General features: G+C 45.5%; 1 protein-coding gene across 7 annotated transcripts in view; it reads right to left on the bottom strand.

Annotated features, from left to right (window-relative positions):
• The window catches only part of MPDZ (multiple PDZ domain crumbs cell polarity complex component), an 832,961-nt gene that overhangs the window by 399,613 nt on the left and 415,449 nt on the right, over positions 1-17,899 (bottom strand). For all 7 annotated transcript variants that reach the window (XM_078675896.1, XM_078675898.1, XM_078675897.1 and 4 more), the window contains 2 exons: positions 11,971-12,063; positions 6,353-6,530 (listed from right to left, as the gene is read on the bottom strand). In XM_078675896.1, coding sequence (XP_078532022.1) covers positions 6,353-6,530; positions 11,971-12,063 — 271 coding nt within the window. The remainder of the gene's footprint in view (positions 1-6,352; positions 6,531-11,970; positions 12,064-17,899) is intronic.

The following is a 17,899-nucleotide window of genomic DNA, read 5'->3' on the forward strand; positions in this document are numbered from 1 at the left end:
CGGTGCCGCGTGTCCGCGGAATTGTTCCTCGACCTGGGCGTTGGTAGTGCCACCTCAATCCATTCAGACGTTTCTTCTGGGTCATCGAAGAAATGGGACTTACCATCATGGATAATTTTAAGTCTTGCTGGGAAAAATAGTGCATATTTCACGTTACGCTCTCTCAGAGTACGTTTCACTCCCCAGAATGACGCTCTGGCCTTCTGTACTGCTTGTGTAAAGTCCGGGTATATCGATATCGTTTGATTGTCGTATTTTTCACCCCGGTCTCTCTCGCTGCTTTCAAAATTGTGTCCCTGTCTTTGAAGTGTAGGAGGCGTGCTATTAACGGCCTTGGCTGGGACACAAGGAGGGAGCCAGGCCCAAAAGGACAGGTGAGGAGGCTAGGCCTTCTTTGTAACAAACACTCCAAAAAATTGCCTCTCCACCTACATTTAAATCCACACTTGGGGAAAGTTGGCCGTACGGAGTTAGTTATCCAATGTCTTTTTCTTTGCCCCGTACTGCAGGTGGCCCCCTCCTTCCTCGTGACTACATGGCTGCTTCAGCAGACTTGCTTCTTTTCTTTAATCGGCTTCAATTCCTACATTGGTAGGTTCAGGTTGAGACTGGAGTGTCACATTAAACAGGGTTTAGTGTCCTTGACTATAAATTTGACAATTAAATTATGTCCCCCCCCCCTTTTTTTCTTCTTTACCCCACAGAGAGATTAATTTGTGCCCTGATGAGATTCCAGAAACCACTACCTGGAATCGAAACGCGTCGGCCAGTTAGCAAGGATTAACTGGGATCCGTTCCCTAATACCAGTTCTTACTGGTTGTAAAAAGAATTATAAAGTGTATTTGCTTCTTTGCTTCTTTGCTACTTTCTTTCCTTTTTCAAAAACTTTATTGGGTTCTATACTGACTCTTTACACTTGCTCGTAATTCACTTTTTTACATTGTCATGCCAAAACTGTTCTGTGTATTAATTCTGTATATATTTTTTTGTCATTTAAGGTTGAATGTCCCTCTCTTTTTTTCAGTTTGCAATACAACTGTATGGCAAATAGTTCACTAATTTTGATGTAAATATGTATTGCCAATAATTGTCTTTGTGTGTTGGTTCATTCATGATTTTTTTGACAAATTTTGTTTAAATTGAAAAAATGAATTGGTATAAATAAAAATACCTTGCTGATTACGACATTTAGCGTGCTCAACTTTCCCCAAGTGTGGATTTAAATGTAGGTGGAGAGGCAATTTTTTGGAGTGTTTATTAACGGCCTTGGCGGCGCGCCTGGCCTCGGCGGCCTCGGTGGCACTCTGTGCGCTCTTTCAACACTATACATCTGAGTGAGGGCCGCAGGGTCCACTATTGTCTTCAGCCAGTCCTCTACGAACCTGGTCGGATTGGCCCCTTCGCTGCGTTCCGGTACGCCTAGGATGCAGACGTTATTGCGGCGCGATCGTCCCTCCGCATCGTCCACTCCGTCTCTTAATTCCTTAAGCTGCTTCTCCAAGACCTCCAGGCGCGTGGAATGTTCCGTCTGTTGTGGAATGAGGTCGGTCAGGGCAAGTTTATTCTCCACAACTTTTTCCGCCAATTTCTTATGGTCGTCTTTCAGTAGGGAGAGGCTCGTCGACATCGTGTCGATTCTAGCCTCTAGCGCCTCTCTAGACGCTCTTATTTCTGTCAGGATAAGGTCCAGCTTCGCGTCCTGTGCACTTAACCCGGTTGGAGGGATTATCTCTTCATTTGTGACACTATATGGTCGTCCGATCCAGTGAAGCGCGCCGCCCCATTGGAGACCGGGTCCGGCTGTCGTAGTCTGTTTCGGCCCATTGCAACCGTCAGTTTTTACCTCACGGGCTACTTCTGGGCGTCCTCCACCAACCTTTCCGATGACGCCTGACTATTGTGGAGGGCAGTCGTATTCCTAAGAGGGACCTGGCACGCCGTTGGCACGAGTAAATGCCCTGTCCGTCACCTGTGGGATCCACTATGTGTTCACCCAATCCGATCCCGATCTGCTGTGGACCTGGGTATAAGAGACTGCGACTGCTACTGTAGCACCTGAATGTTATTTACCATGGCGTGCGCTCCGTTCTATGGCGAGTCTCGGTTACTGTTCTCCGCCGCTGCCGCTGGTAATATAATGACCCGAGGTTCCAGTATAATGCGTCCTGAGTCCACCATCACAGGGTCGCCCGAGACCCGCAGTCGGCGTGCGCCAGTGGGCCGTGGCGCATTCTGATCCCCGTGTATCGTGGCAACCAGTGTGTTTCCGGTCCGTATCGGGCCCCAGCAGTCTGTTGCCTGGTGCACTTTCTTCCGTAGGGGCCCCACTTACCACCCGTTTCCACAATCTGTGCCCACTCCGACCTGGGGTGTTGGTGACGTTGCACTTGCCGATCGCCTCAGCGCTCCCACACTATGTTTGCCTTCTGTGTCCTCTGCGCTCAGCCACCAACTCAGCCAGCCTACGGGTCCCGTCCCTGCCCCTCTCAGTAATCAGTGATGGGCGCCTCTATGCCCGGGGGGGGGAGGTTACAACACCTCCTCCGTCTTTCCCTGGGTCGCTGAGCCAGTATGGACTGCCACGGTGCTCCTGCTGTGTGGCGTGTCGGTGCTCACCAGCCACGCAAGTCCTCCTTCTGCCCCTGTCCCCGTGATGAGTCGGATCTCCCCCGCCGATTCGCCGTGCTCAGGATGTGTCCGGCGGGCCTCGTCCTCCGACTTCCGGCTAAACTGGTAGTGGCGTCCTGAAGCCGACCCCGCAGGCCTCCGGTGTGTCATCCACCAATCTCGGGTCCCGTGAAGTCACCAGGGCGGTCGGTGCTACCGTTCACCCTTCGCGCCCCTGTTCGAGCCTTTTGTAACGGCCGTTCGTGCGCCGCGGTCCCTTCTCCGCTTCCTCTGAGAGCCGGCCCGAGTTATCTCCGCCAGTGGTCCCGTTCACTCTGCAGGGGGGAGTTTCAGGCAATGGGCAGTGGTCCGGCGTCGGCCTCCGGCGTCTACCCCGCAACACCCGGCCGGGCTCGACCAGTCGCGCCGTCAGGCAGCCGCTTCCGGTCCGATGCAGCAGTACTGTGGGACGCGGCTCCCCCTCGCGTCCCAGGCCTCTCCGCGTCTCCGGGGACAAACCGCTCTCAGCAGAACCCGGGTGCTCTCCCGGACCTCTCGTTCCGTCTCCAGCTGCGTTGCGTGTCAGAGGTACCGAGGGTGGTATTTCAAACCAGAATCAGGATAATTGCCAGTATTTTAGGGGTTTTTGCTAACGGAGCTCACTTAGTCCGCGTCCGACATGCTCGGCTGTTAGCCACGCCCCCATGGTGAAGAGACATTAACTGTCTTTTGAACCCTGATCTCGGTAGATCAACAGACCCCCTAGAACGTAGTTTGCTGCAGCATGCAAAATATGTTGCATAATGGAACAATAGCTACTATATAAAGATATAGAACCACAACAGTGCCAAAATCACATATGTGTGATGTCCACAATAAGCATTCTCATATTTACTGTTTGCTGTTGTACCCTTGTTCCAATCTTGTGGGTACGTACTCTGACCACTCTCTTGTGTTTGATGACTTACCTATGGCAGACGGGTGCCCCACCATGCTTGCCATTTTAATAACCAAATCGAATTAGTCTCTTTATACCTGGATTGATCCTATGTGAGGAAATGGGTTTTATTACAGGAAGATGTATTGCACAGCATCTTAGAACTTTTTTGACAAGGTTTGCCAGCTTGATCCCAATGTGACTGCCGTGGCAGTTTTCTGGGATGCTGAAAAATCATTTGACTTAGGTGAGTGGGAAATCAATGTGGTGGAAAAGACTGGGGTTGGAGACAGGTTTACAAACTGATCTGTTTGCTATACACAGTTTGTATCAGAGTAAAATTGCTCTGTAACTGCCCTATCCCAGTCAGCAGGGGAACACGCTGGGGTGCCCACGTTCTCCACTGCTTTATGCAAATGTGGTAATGAGTCATGTGCACAGGGAGCTGGGATTTGGTGGCTACAGGCTGATACTCTCAGCATATACAGATATACATCAGAGACCTTCAGATAAATATCTGAGATCGGATATGAGAGCATATGCTTTGGATCTCTCTTGCTTGAAGATTAATTTGGAAAAATCTTCTATTTAACAGTAAACTAAATGTATGTGTCGGTGCACTCTGAGTTCTCACTGAACTGCACGTCAGAACCAGTCTGATATTTGAGCATAATGTTGCATAGAGACCCTGATAAGAATCTTAGAGATAACTATGGTGTGCCTGTTAAACTCTCAGATAACATTAATAAAAGGAATACGCTACTGCTGTTTCTTATGAGCAGAATCACTGTCAAGGAAATAATAGTGCTGCCTAGGCTACTCAATTTGTTCCTAAACATTCCAATTGTCTTGACCAGTTCTTTCTTCTGTACCTTACACCAACTAATGATTAAATTAGCATAAACAGGTAGGCAATCCCAAATTAAACTGTCAACATTGATTCTTCCATACAACCGGAGTGACCTCAGTGCTACATACTTTCAGCTTTATCATCACATCGTTCAGGGACAAAACGCATATTATTGGATACATGGGCCTACTGAATTGCCACACTTGTGGTTTGAGGGAGACGCTGCCTCACACTTGTCTTTTGAAGCCGGACTTTGCAGCTCACCTGCCTAGAGATATGACTGTCAGCAGAGGCACTACTATGAATGCATGGAAATCACTTTTACGGCGAGATCAGGAAGCGCTGCTGTACGCTACTGAGATGCAAGCTGGTTGGTGAGTCTGGATCCCAGTATGTCTTGAGAGATGTGTGAGCGAACAGTTATGCAGACTACAAACTGTAACTACGAGAGGCGTATTCATCAATCAACTTAAGATCTTAAAGCAATGCCCAACCCTTTCACCCCTTAATGTGATTCTTTATTATAGAATTTTAGTGCAGTCCAAGAAGTTGCCAGCGTCTCTGTTGCCAAGGTTGATTCCTTTTCACTACTACTTTCTTTAACAAAAGACCAGCTCTAAGCATATTATTTCCTGATTGTATGTTTTCTCTGCTGCTCGGCTACCAAAGAGTACCTCCCTTAATAGCAGGTATTGATTAATACAATTCAAGATCATCCAGAGGTTCTATTATATACTTACTAAGATTCATTGATATGGCTTCAGAGAAACCTCTATTTGACATAAATGTCGTTTGGGGCGAGGTTGGTGGCAACTGACTTTATACACTAGTCTTGGGTGTTTCCCAAATATCCGCATTTTATTGGACTTAATTCAGTAAAATGATAGACATCAATTTGGAACCTGCCCCTGTATAGCTTTGAGATTCCCACACCCATTAGGAAATATACTGCAATTGCACTTATATTGGCTAAAAGGTGCATCACAATGAAATGGGGTAGAAGGCCCTTTCTATTTTTAAAAACTTGGTGTGCAGCCTTATATACTGCAATACTTCGTCAGCCAACTTTTGTATGTTTATGCCACTGAGATCCAGACCCTGGCATATTCAAGGGATGTTACGGTCACATCTGGCACAGCACGATCTGGAAGATGTGATAGATTATAATGCTGATGAATGTGACTTAATACAAAAATACTGATTTCTGTTTTCCACACATCAAGAGTACAGCATCAATAATGCCCGTCTCTTGTCCGTCTGTTTTGTTTTCTTGTATAATTAGCTTTTTAAAAAACTTCACAGTATAGTGGCCAGGCTCTCGGGATTATAAAGTAAGCATCCGTCAATAGGTCCATGAAGTTGATTGACTTGACAACAGTCTCAAAGGTCGGTGAACAGCCCACAGCCTGCAAACTTTTATTAAAGTATAACTTACAAAGATTAGACGTACCATGTAGATGTTCATTTATACTTGATTTCCCTACCCCTCTTCTCTCCCCGTTATTTATTTGATTATGAAGCAACATTCCAGAAGCGAATGGGGTGTTTGTTATCATCAATAAACAAAAACATACAATGTTTTCATTAATAATTTCTCTGATAAAAATGTTGCTAATTTTCTGACGAATGATCAATTGTACTTTGAACAACATAAATTCCATAACAATTTTAATGTGTATTCGCTTTGAAGGTAAAAAAGGTGCTTTCCTTGGATGTAAGACTGTATAACTTCTGTAGTCTTTGAAATGATCAATGCAACAAGAAAACATAATTATAGCTTTTACACTTGACGTTGTCGAACAACCAAGTTCACATCCAAGGAGAGGTAAATGAGATTGAAGTTTTGATGTTACTGTAAAAGGTCAAAGTTAACTTAATTGATTAGGTTTAAAGTTAAAAATAAGATATAGACATGTGTATTTGCAATATAAGAACGTATGATTCAGGATCTATGTACCTCAACTATACGATCTCCAGTCTTTAACGTTCCGTTTTTACCAGCAGGGCTGTCTTCCAGTATATGCTTAATAAAAATGCCTCTCATCACTTCACCATTACTCAACCGGCTTCCCATTCCTCGGCCTCCAACTATGCTTATTCCTAGAGACTTGCCGGGTTCTCGCCAAAGCTCAATCCTAAAAGAACAGAATATCACAAAATACCTATTAGATTATGTCACTCAGTCATCATTGTTATCATTATATATTTTAAACCTGACACTTTCCAACAATGCTACCATGTATAACTTGACAATTTAAATTTCCTTCCCTTTCCAAAACATGTAACACATACAAATGCACTGCATCATAATGTATTCACTGAAGTAATGCAAAATTAAGTAATGTTTGAGCAGGATTCCTTCAAAAGTGAAGAATGTAGCTCTGGGAACTGATACCTGTGTCCCCTGATTCAACAAGATAATAATGTACAATGCAGGCCATCCTACAATGGGTAATTTCAAAGCTGCGTTAATCAGATTCCTAGCTCTGCAATGCACATGTAAGTAGCACAGATGCCACACCGCCCTGCTGTCTACAATAAAGCGACCTTAATACTACTATAAGTAAAGGTAGAACAAGTAACAGTACTGCCAATAGCAGAAATATTCTTTACAGCGGTAGTAGTGACCAAGATAAAATTATTAGCAACACTGGCATCTCCATCGTTATTTGTTTTAATAGTAGTAGAACTGGTGGTGCTGTTAGCAGCAAGTATCCTAAAACTGCTTCCACAGCTTGTAATAATCGTTTGATTTTTAACAGTATTACTAGCTTTTTTAACAATACTAACAATAACACTAATTGCGATATGTAGTACTAGCTAAGGCACAGCAAGTACCGTTAGTACTAGTAGCACTCTGGAGAGCGCTACTATTAGAAGTAGTAGCAGTATTATGATTATTTCCAGAAACAATATTGTCAGGAGTTGAAGTATTAGTACATTGATGAATAATGCCAGCAGAAACAATATTTCTAGGGCTTTTAACTTATTTAAATGAAAGACCATATTGACCGTGGTGTACCTAAGCATGTATATATTAACCATCGGGTTAATTGAGAGAAGACAACTGATAAAAAAAAATAGGATTATTACTAATCGATGTTGTCCCACAGCCTCCGTTTCCGTTAATAATGTGCATATCCTAACTGAGTTGACTGTTTGCTGAGGGATACTGCATATGCTAGACAGTGAAGAGCACTAGCGTTGGCAAGATGCAAAGTGACTGAATGCAATTTGTAAATTGTTGTTGAGGTAATAAAACTATTTTTTTTAAATCAAAGTGAAACCCTTTGCTGCTGGTAAAAAACTAATAGTCGATGGGCCCACAGCTTCGCTTATCCACCTCTGTGGGGAGTTCTCAATTCCTATAACTTGAGTCCTATGTCTTTACCAAGTATGACACATATGGAGGTGTGTGTATCAGTCACAAATACTATATGAATGGTGGAACCCATTTGGACCCCAAGTACTTACTGCATAATGGGGCGAGCAGAGGTTGCCAGGTACTCCTTTTGTCAAAATAAGACGCCTCAGCTTGAGTGAAGTACACTAATCCCCGTTTAATTTGCTGTTGTTGCAATGATAATAATTGTGAAAAATGTTCTAATCCAACAACAAACCACCTAGAACTGTCCGAATTTGTCGGCTTTGTGATGATTTTTGGCTCAATTTTTAAAGGTGGCCCTTTAACCCAAAGAAATGAGATCACAACCCACAAGAATTTTTGAAACAGCTCGGACCTGCTAACAAGATATTCAGCTTAAGATCCTAGGTCTGATGCTTATTCATGAAAAACGTCCCTCAATATCTCAACCCAGTTTTGTGAATGAATCAACATTCTACAGCACTGGGACAGTAAGACTCAGTGTGAGTAAACACAACCAGATAAAACAGAATCAGAGCGGACAGAGAAAATCTCAAATTGCAGGAAGCCCTTTGGGGAATTCGCATCCTAAGAACATTCAAATCACCTCAGACCACTCCCATCTTAGAAAAATGCTTAGAATAGTTGTGGTGCGTGCAGCATTTAGAGGAGGAACAAACTAGGCACAAACGGCCTTGAAATAAAATCTGCAAATTCTGCTTGGCGTAGACTGGGGATTAAGCCCCAGCCTTTAATAAACTTTCAAGAGGTAAGGGTTTAGTTATTGTCTTTTAATATAACATAACATTCACAGATATTTTTTGCATTCTCAGAATTACTGTCGTAATGTCTCAGAGGTTTTCAGGTGGCAGGTTTGGAAATTCTGCTTAATAAAATTACTTTCTTTATGTTGTTGGGTATGACTTATGCAATTTTTGTCCTCTTCTCTGCCCTACAGTATCCTCTTTTGTAGGTTCTGCTTCAATTACTATTTCGAGAATAGGTGGTTCAACCACCTTCCCTTCATATTTTGAATTGGTGTGACTGCACATTGGTCTGTATGTGGAATGTCTTAAATCCTTGCAAAGGTCCTTTCATTTTCAAAGGGGCTATTTAAACTGTGCTGATACAGTTATTGTAAGGGGTTTCTAAGCAACAAGCGACTTATTGGCTAAACTGCACCCTCATACGCAGGATCAAGTTATTCAGGAAGCACCCTGCTATTTAAAACAGAACGAGTAAGATGAAAGGTGGGTGTTCAGGGCGAATGGTCAAGGCATAATTATTGGGGAACCTGCATTTCAATGACCCAGGCTAACATGACATGGACTTAGTGGAAATGCGAATGGGGTGTGCAGGATTAAGTTTACTATATATCACACTCCTATGCTAAGTGTCTTTAAATGAAATCACTCTACCTGGCTGCCCTTCTGAAACATGTGCACAATACACAGTCCACGTTTTATTTTGACTATTGCAAGACATATGGTTCCGAAATTTAGGGAGAACAAAGGAAGGGGACAGGGGTGAGTTGGAGGGCCATGAATGGACATTTGGAATTTTTGTAAGTATCTAAAACATTTCCAGTATATTATATGCACAGTGGCAATATTCAAATGTTAGGAGAATTGTGATTGTTGCAAACAAAAACAAAAAATTAAGCTGCCCTTCTGCCCACTTGAATGCACCTTTAGCATGGTCATTCTAATTGGCGGCTGGAAAAGTTTCAAGGAGGTAAGGCTTAAGATGAAACCATTCATTTGATTGAGAGAGTGTAGCCACTGAGCATATCATTCCTCAGGGTGGTCCTGGGGGTCTATCCCTGAGGAACAAAAATAAAAATGGCACAAATGGTCCATTTTCAAAATAATTTCTTTAATAAAATGACCTAAATTTGTTTTTACCGGCACACTCACAAGATTTAAGAACATTCCTAGTTTGCTTCCCCAGTAATGCTGTCACCAGGGAAAAAGGCTTGGAATCGCCCTCATAAAATGTTTGTAAATATGTGTTCTCCTACCTCCATGTGCATGCAGATTATCCGCTATATGTATCAAGCTATTTAGCATTCGCAAAGGCCGAAATTCTGCGAATTTCGGCCTTTGCGAATGCTAAATAGACAAATGGTATGTATCAAACAAGTTTGATGCAAAATAAGGAATAGCAAAATTTGCTAATCCTTATTTTGCGATTGCACTTAAGGAATTGCAAATTTTGCGATTCCTTAAATGCAATGTATCAAACAAAAAATATTCAAAAATTGCCATTAAGGATTAGCAAATTACCACCAACTTCTAGTTGGTGGTAATTTGCGAATTCTTATCAAAAAGCTTTTTTGAAAAAAACCAAAGGTGCCATATGACGCCCATACATGCCCTTAGGGCTTGTATGTGCGCCATATGCCCCCAAATGTATTTTTCAGGGGTGCAGCAGGGTGTTCTTGAGACACCCCTGCACCCTTGGAAAAATCCCTAATTTGCGATCAGCAAATTGCTAATCGCAAATTGCACTTTCATTCCTATGGGCCTCCTGGCCCATGGAAATGAAGGGGTAATTTGCGATTAACAATTTGCTAATCTCAAATTAGGAATGCTAAGGAATCGCTATTGGAAAGCGATTTTGTACATACATACCGTTTTGCATTTCCTAAATAGCGATTCCTTAAAATTCGCTATTTAGGAAATGCAAAATGGTTTGTTGATACATATAGCGGTATGTGACATGTGAGGATAAGGGGAGCTGGTCAGAAAAGCCTGGGCTGCTCACTGCATTAGTGAGGTGCACAAATAGGCCAGAGTTGACTAATGTGCAAGCGAGGTGAGAGAGAAAAATAACTTTTAGGCTAGTCTTAAAGATTCAGGTAATATTTATAGATACTACCTTGACAAGCCTATGAATAACTACATTGCCCAAAACAACATACATAGCTGTGTCAGGTTACTCACTGTTGCAAACTACACATATAGATGTGCTGCAGGTTAATTAATTTCCTTGAGCAATGCTGCTTGGATTCTAAGCTACGACAGAGGACACAACAGAGAAACAAAATACACATGAACATGAATGAACCCGTCTCCTAGAAGGAAAACATCTCCTGTGCCTTTCCATGCTGACGATGAATAAATGCAAGAGTGGTGCCACAGTTAGACATGCAAGCACTGATAATGATTGAATGGGGGAGCGGAACCTCGGTTGCACACGCAGACACAGAGTAAATGAAAGAAAGGCTGTTATCTGCCAGTTTAAACACAAACAAATGAATGGACGTGCAATGCTCTGAATGACAAGACAATGAATGGAGTTATGCTAAGTTCCAAATGCAATCACATACAATTGATGGGGCACCTGTTGTCTGCTGTAAGTGCTAACACAAACAACGAGTGGGCTTGTGCATTAACGTCCACACAGAAACACAATAAACAACGGGAGGTATAGTACCTCACTAACAAAGGTAGCCAGTTGCAGCTGGCATGACGGGGGTAGGGTTCGGGCTGCGGTTTCATGGGGAAAGGTGGAGGGGGGTTTATAATTAAAAAATGTAAAAACTTACCTTACCGGATCCTGCAGTACCTCAGATCCTGGCCGGGTGCCGAGTTTTCCCAACAGGAAGCAGCCACAGGCAGCCTCCTTCCCCTAAGCTAATCACAACATTGGTGGGGACGGCGCCAAGCCGAGCGCCTATGGGGAGGCCATTTTCTCTATGTAGGCTGAGAAAAGGCAGAGGGTGCGCATGACTGGTTAGGTCTGGCCCAGAGAGCCGACCAAACAGTCAGGGCCCACAGCATTGAGCAAGCTACTTCTCCTGGAACCGCCTATCCGCCTGCCCCCAACCAGGCATACCCTTCCGCTCACTACTCACCGAACCGCCCACCCGCCTGCCCCAACCAGGAATACCCCTCCGATTTCTCGTAGTGCGAGAAGCAGAAGCATAAAATGGTATTTAAAATACCATTTTATGTTTCTGCTTCTCACACTGCGAGAAAACAGTGGGGCGACACTATTGTGAATGTGAAGCCGCCTCTGGTCATTCTGAAAAGCACAGCATGGGTCTTTTTGAGAATCAAGAATAGGTGAGGTCAAAGCTAAATATCACATTTCAGATAGGAAATGCATTCAGTATTCAGTGGAATAAATTTACTGTAACAGGGGTGGAATTTGAGACATATGCAAAAGAAACTCTACTTCTTTTACACAAAACATGCTTTACTTACCGTCTGGGTTGATTCCAGTTACTGAAACCAGCACTTTGAAGTTCGCTCTCCTCTCCCTCACCTTCCTCACGTTCAGGCAATTCTGGAATTTCACTGTTGATAGGGAAGCACAAGAAGTTAACAATATAACTAGAAATATGGGAGATTATAATTCTGACCATGAACTGAGCCAGATTGAAATTTCATGTAAACTTCCATTATGACTAAACCTGTTTTGGGGACAAAAAATATTCAAGAAATATCCTTACACTTTTTGGCTCTTGTGGTACTCGGAGTCTCCTCATAAGAAGAAATCAGTGGTCAGGAAAATCATTTATAGGCTTAAGAAATGTCTAAGTGTATTACGTGAAGCCTCTCACTTTAGACAAAATACCAGGGAACTCCACAAAGTGCAGTTTAGTTGTTATATGTCATTAGTTCAGGTGTAAATGAATCTGCAATGCACGCCAACACAACTTCCTTCTTTTATGTATATTTTTAATGCATATTTACAAAATACCTTTGTTTTCATACAAAAAGTAGACTAATATTAATTATGGAAATGCAGGAGTAAAAGAACCCAGTGTGGGGGTCATATTTAAGAATTATTTATCTCTCTTTTCAAGTAGCTAATATGCCAGTAGTCAAGAACTAGCAGCAAACCTTACAAGCATCTGTTTTAATGAACAAGTTACTTACTGAATATGCTACTTACCAGTATGCATCTGTTCTTGGCATGTAGGGCTGCTAACATTCATATCTTAGCATTAGATCGCCGCCTAGTGTTGGGTCCGGATGATCGCACATTGTTGTCCTGGAAGAGTCTTCGAAGTATCCTGAGATGGGTGGCTCCTCCCCTGGACTACAGTGCGCATGGGCATCGGCTCCATCCCCAGATTGTTTTTCGCCATTGTGGCAGAAGATGGAGTGAAAAGTGTAAAGGATGTCCATGCTAATGAATGAATACAATAGTATATCTGCAGCTGCGACAGGCACCGGGGAGGAGGGCGGGCGATATGAATGTTAGCAGCCCTACATGCCAAGAACAGATGCATACTGGTAAGTAGCATATTCAGTTCGAGGCATGTGGGCTGCTAAATTCATATCTTAGCATAGAATACATAGCAGTCCCTCCATCAGCGGCGGGTGCCCGTGCCAGCTGCAGAAACCTGAAAAAGTGTTTTTAGAACAGCCTGTCCTACAGCAGCTTGCTGCTTGGAATGTACATCAACACAGTAGTGTTTCGTAAAGGTATGTGGTGTAACCCACGTGGCTGCTCTGCAAATATCCTCCAAAGGAATGTTCCCTAGGAAAGCCATGGATGCCCCCAGTTTGCGTGTGGAGTGCGCCCTTGGGGGTATTGTTAAAGTGCGCTTGGCCTTTTGATAACATATCTGGATGCACTTAACAATCCATCTGGCTATTCCTGCTTTGGAAATAGGGTTGCCTTTGAGTTGTGGTGCGAAGGCAACAAAAAGTTGTTTTGTCTTTCTAAAGGGTTGTGTTCTGTCTATGTAGTACATCAACGCCCTCCGTACATCTAAGGTGTGGAGCATTCTTTCTGCCACCGTTTGCGGGTTTTGAAAGAATGCTGGTAAGTCAATAGTTTGGTTGAGATGAAACTGTGACACCACCTTCGGAAGGAATTTGGGGTTAGTGCGTAGCACTACCCTATTTGGATGAATCTGAATGAATGGCTCTTGGATTGTGAGCGCTTGCAGCTCACTGACACGCCTGAGAGACGTAATAGCTACTAGGAAAGCTACTTTCCACGTAAGGAACTGGAGTTCACACGAGTGCAGTGGCTCAAATGGTGGTCCCATCAGTCTGGTGAGAACGACATTGAGGTTCCACACCGGAGCTGGCGGTGTTCTTGGGGGAATGACTCGTTTCAGACCTTCAAGGAAGGCTTTAATGGCGGGCACTCTGAAGACAGAGAGATGCTGCCTGTTTTGAAGATAAGCCGCTATGGCGGATAGATGTATCCGAATGGAAGTGTACGCTAGATTGCACTTGTAAAGATGCAACAGATAGCAAATGATGTTGGGGATAGATGCATCTAGCGGGTTGATGTCATTGGCTGTACAGTAAATGACAAAACGCTTCCATTTTGCAGCATAGCATGCTCTGGTAGTTGGCTTCCTTGCCTCCTTGATGATGTTCATGCATTCCGGAGGTAGGTTAAGGTATCCAAACTCTAGGACTTCAGGAGCCAGATCGCCAGGTTGAGCTGTTGCGGATCTGGATGCTGAATTTCTCCATGGTTCTGCGTCAAAAGACTGGGCGTGAGGCGCAGTCTTTGATGCGGCACCACTGAGAGTTCGAGGAACGTGGTGTACCAAGCCTGGCGTGCCCACGTTGGAGCAACTAGGATGAGAGTCATCGCGTGCTGCCTTAGCTTTCTTGCGACCAGCGGTATTAGAGGGGCTGGCGGAAAAGCGTACGCAAATTTGCCTGACCAGTTCATCCATATCGCATTCCCCTGCGACTGTGGGTGAGGAAACCTGGCGGCAAAGTGTTGGCATTTTGCGTTGTCTTTTGTGGCAAACAGGTCTATCTCCGGATGACCCCACTGCTGGAAGTACGGGCGGAGGACAGATGGGTGTATCTCCCACTCGTGCATTTGATGGCTGTACCTGCTGAGCAGATCCGCCATCTGGTTGTCCTTCCCTGGGAGGTGTTCTGCCATGAGGAAAATGTTCCTCTGAATGGCCCACTTCCACATGCTCTGAGCCAGATGAGACAGCTGTGGCGAGTGGGTGCCTCCCTGCTTTTGAATGTAGTACATTGCAGTCATGTTGTCCGTCCGGACCAACACGACCTTGTTGCACAGATGTACAATGAAGGACTTGATCGCCATGAAGATTGCCATCAGTTCCAGATAGTTGATGTGCATCTTCTGTTGCTGCGTCGTCCATAGTCCCTGCACTGTGTAATTGAGCAGATGAGCTCCCCATCCCTGGAGAGATGCGTCCGTTGTCAGGGTAATCTGCGGCACAGGCTCTTGGAACAGTCGGCCCTTGCAAAGGTTGTGTGGAGTCCACCAATGCAGAGAGTCGTATGCCCGACTGGTAACCAACACTAGGTCTGTCAATTGCCCGTGAGCCTGTGTCCACTGATTCGCTAAGCACTCCTGGAGCGGGCGCATATGTAACCGTGCGTGAGGGACTATGAAGATGCAGGAGGCCATCATGCCTATCAACTGCATGAACACTCTCGCTGGAAGCGAGTGTTGTGGTCTGAACTTTTGGATCAGAGACTGCATGCTGTCTATCCTGACTTGGTTTGGCTGAGCCATGGCCGTCAGGGTGTTGATCGTCGCACCTAGGAACTGCCGGACATGTGCTGGTTGTAGATGCGACTTTGGGTAGTTCAGCGAGAAACCCAGATTGTGAAGAAGGTGAATTGTAGTCGACATGTCCGCGGCGCACTGTTGTTCCGACTTGGCTTGCACGAGCCAGTCGTCCAGGTAGGGGTAGACATGGATGTTCTGCCTCCTGAGGTGCGCTGCTACTGTCGCCAGACACTTGGTAAACACCCTTGGGGCTGTGGTGACTCCGAAGGGTAGGACCTTGAACTGGTAATGCTTGCCTTGAATAGTGAACCTGAGGTATTTCCTGTGGGACGGGTGTAGTGGAATGTGGAAATAAGCATCCTTGAGATCTAAGGTTGCTAAGAAGTCCCCTTGGTTTAGCAAGGGAAGAATCTGTTGGAGTGTAAGCATGTGGAAATGTTCTGATAGTATATACAGGTTGAGGGGACGTAGATCTAGAATGGGTCTGAGAGATCCGTCCTTCTTCGGAATAAGGAAGTACAGGGAATACACCCCTGTGCCTTCCTCTCCCATCGGCACGAGCTCGATTGCGCCTTTTTGCAGCATCACCACTACTTCCTGCTGCAATAAGAGCAAGTGCTCTGCGGACATAGGCCTTTGCCTTGGCGGGATGTTGGGTGGAGTGGATTTCAACTCTAGGCAATAACCATACTGGATTAGTTGTCGCACCCACCTGTCTGTGGTGATGTTTCTCCAGACGGGCAGGAACTGCTGCAGTCTCCCCCCGACAGGTGTTAAGTGGTCGGGGGGCAGTGACAGAGAGTCACTGTTTGCTTGGGGTAGAGGAGCGGGAGCTGTTGTTTCCTCTGCCGCGACCTCTGTTGCTGTTGTTTCTGTAACCTCCCTTGTTCTGTTTCGTGAACGAGGATTGTGCTCCACCTTTTGAGAACTGAGATTGTTGACCCATTTGTCCTCTGGTGACTCCACGTGCACCTGAGCGACGAAAATTGCTGCCACGAAACTGTTGTGACTGTAGGGCCCCCATAGACTTAGCAGTCTCTGTGTCCTTTTTTATTTTCTCTAGGGTGGTGTCAACATCTGGACCAAACAGACTATCAGGATTGACTGGCTGATTAAGAATTGTTGTCTGAATATCCTGTTTAAACCCTGAGATGCGTAGCCACGCCTGTCGTCTCAGCATAACGCTAGTGTTGATAGCTCTAGCAGCTGTGTCTGCTGCGTCGAGTGCACACTTGATGGCTGCGTTTGAGATTAGCTTCCCTTCCTCAATAAGCAGTTTAGTGCCTTCTTGGAACTGTGGAGGCAGGTGTTGTATAATCTGGTCTAGGGTGTCGTAGTGCGCCCTATCGTAACGCGCTAAGAGTGCCTGTGTATTGGCAATGCGCCAAAAGTTTGATGCCTGCGCAGCTACTCTTTTGCCCCCTGCCTCTAGCACTTTAGACTCCTTATCCGGGGGAGGAGCTTCACCCGTCGTTTGGGAGTTGGCACGTTTCCTGGCATTGGCGACCACAAGAGAGTCCAGTGGCAACTGTCCCCGAATGTATGCGGGGTCTGCAGGTGCAGGTCTGTACTTTTTTTCAATACGTGGATTGACCACTCTTGCTCTTGTAGGCTCCTTAAATATGTCCCCAGCATGCTTGAGGACTCCTTTAAGCATAGGCAGTGTCTTTACTGTCCTTTCAGAGACTGAAAATGTGTCGAAAAGGAAGTCTTCCTCAACCGGGTCAGCATGCATGTCCACATCATGATTGGCTGCTGCCCTTTCGAGTAGTGCATGAAAACCTGCTGAATCCTCAGTTGGGGATGCACGTGCATTAAAGAGCTGCGGGTCCTGTCCCACACTTTGGGTGCCTTGGTCACCAGTGTCATCATATGAATCCTGTTGTGCATCAGGTTCATTGACAGGGAAATTGTATTGCTCGTCCTCATCATACCCCTCACCCGCAGAGTGTTCTGGTGAGGGAGTAGGGCTCCGTCTCGGAGGAGGCTGGATTGGTTCCATGAGGCCTGAAGCGTCAAGGGGCACCCTCTTCTTCTTCAGTGGGATGACATATGAGTCCACTGACTCCGAAGTGATTTTCCTCTTATAGAGGGTCAGTTTTCCTGTGTCTGCGTCGATGAAATGCTCTGAATCATCCTCAGATTCGAGTACCCGACGTGGAAGAGGGCCAGCCGGTGAAGAAATCACCTGTTTCGGCGCCGATTTGGTGGAAAAGGCTTTTGGCGCCTCCTTCGGCGGCAAAATAAAGAGGAGTTTCCCAGAAGGTTTTGCTGGATTGTCCTTTTGCGGCTGCGGCGAAGGTATCGGAGCCGACGGAGCAGAGGCCTTCTCCCTGATTCGCTGTAGTGATTCGGCGATGGGGGACGTCTCACTCACAGTTTGTTTTGGCGCCGTCGAGGATGTTCTGATTTTTCCCTCGGATCTGACGTCTTTGTGGGCCTTGTGCGCTTTAGGCGCAGATCCCGTCGTAACCGACCCCGATTCCTGGGACCGGGGCGTCGACGTGCCAGTCTTCGATCCGTGCCGTAGCCTCCTTGGAGCTGTCTTTGGCGTGCTTGGACGGCGGCGCAGCTGTCGATCCGTGCCGACCATCTTTCTTAGAGGACCCCTCCTCTGGCGTCGATTTCGATTTTGCAGCAGCGGAATCGACGGAC

This window comes from Lissotriton helveticus, chromosome 2_1 (assembly GCF_964261635.1).
Source record: "Lissotriton helveticus chromosome 2_1, aLisHel1.1, whole genome shotgun sequence".
NCBI lineage: Eukaryota > Metazoa > Chordata > Amphibia > Caudata > Salamandridae > Lissotriton > Lissotriton helveticus.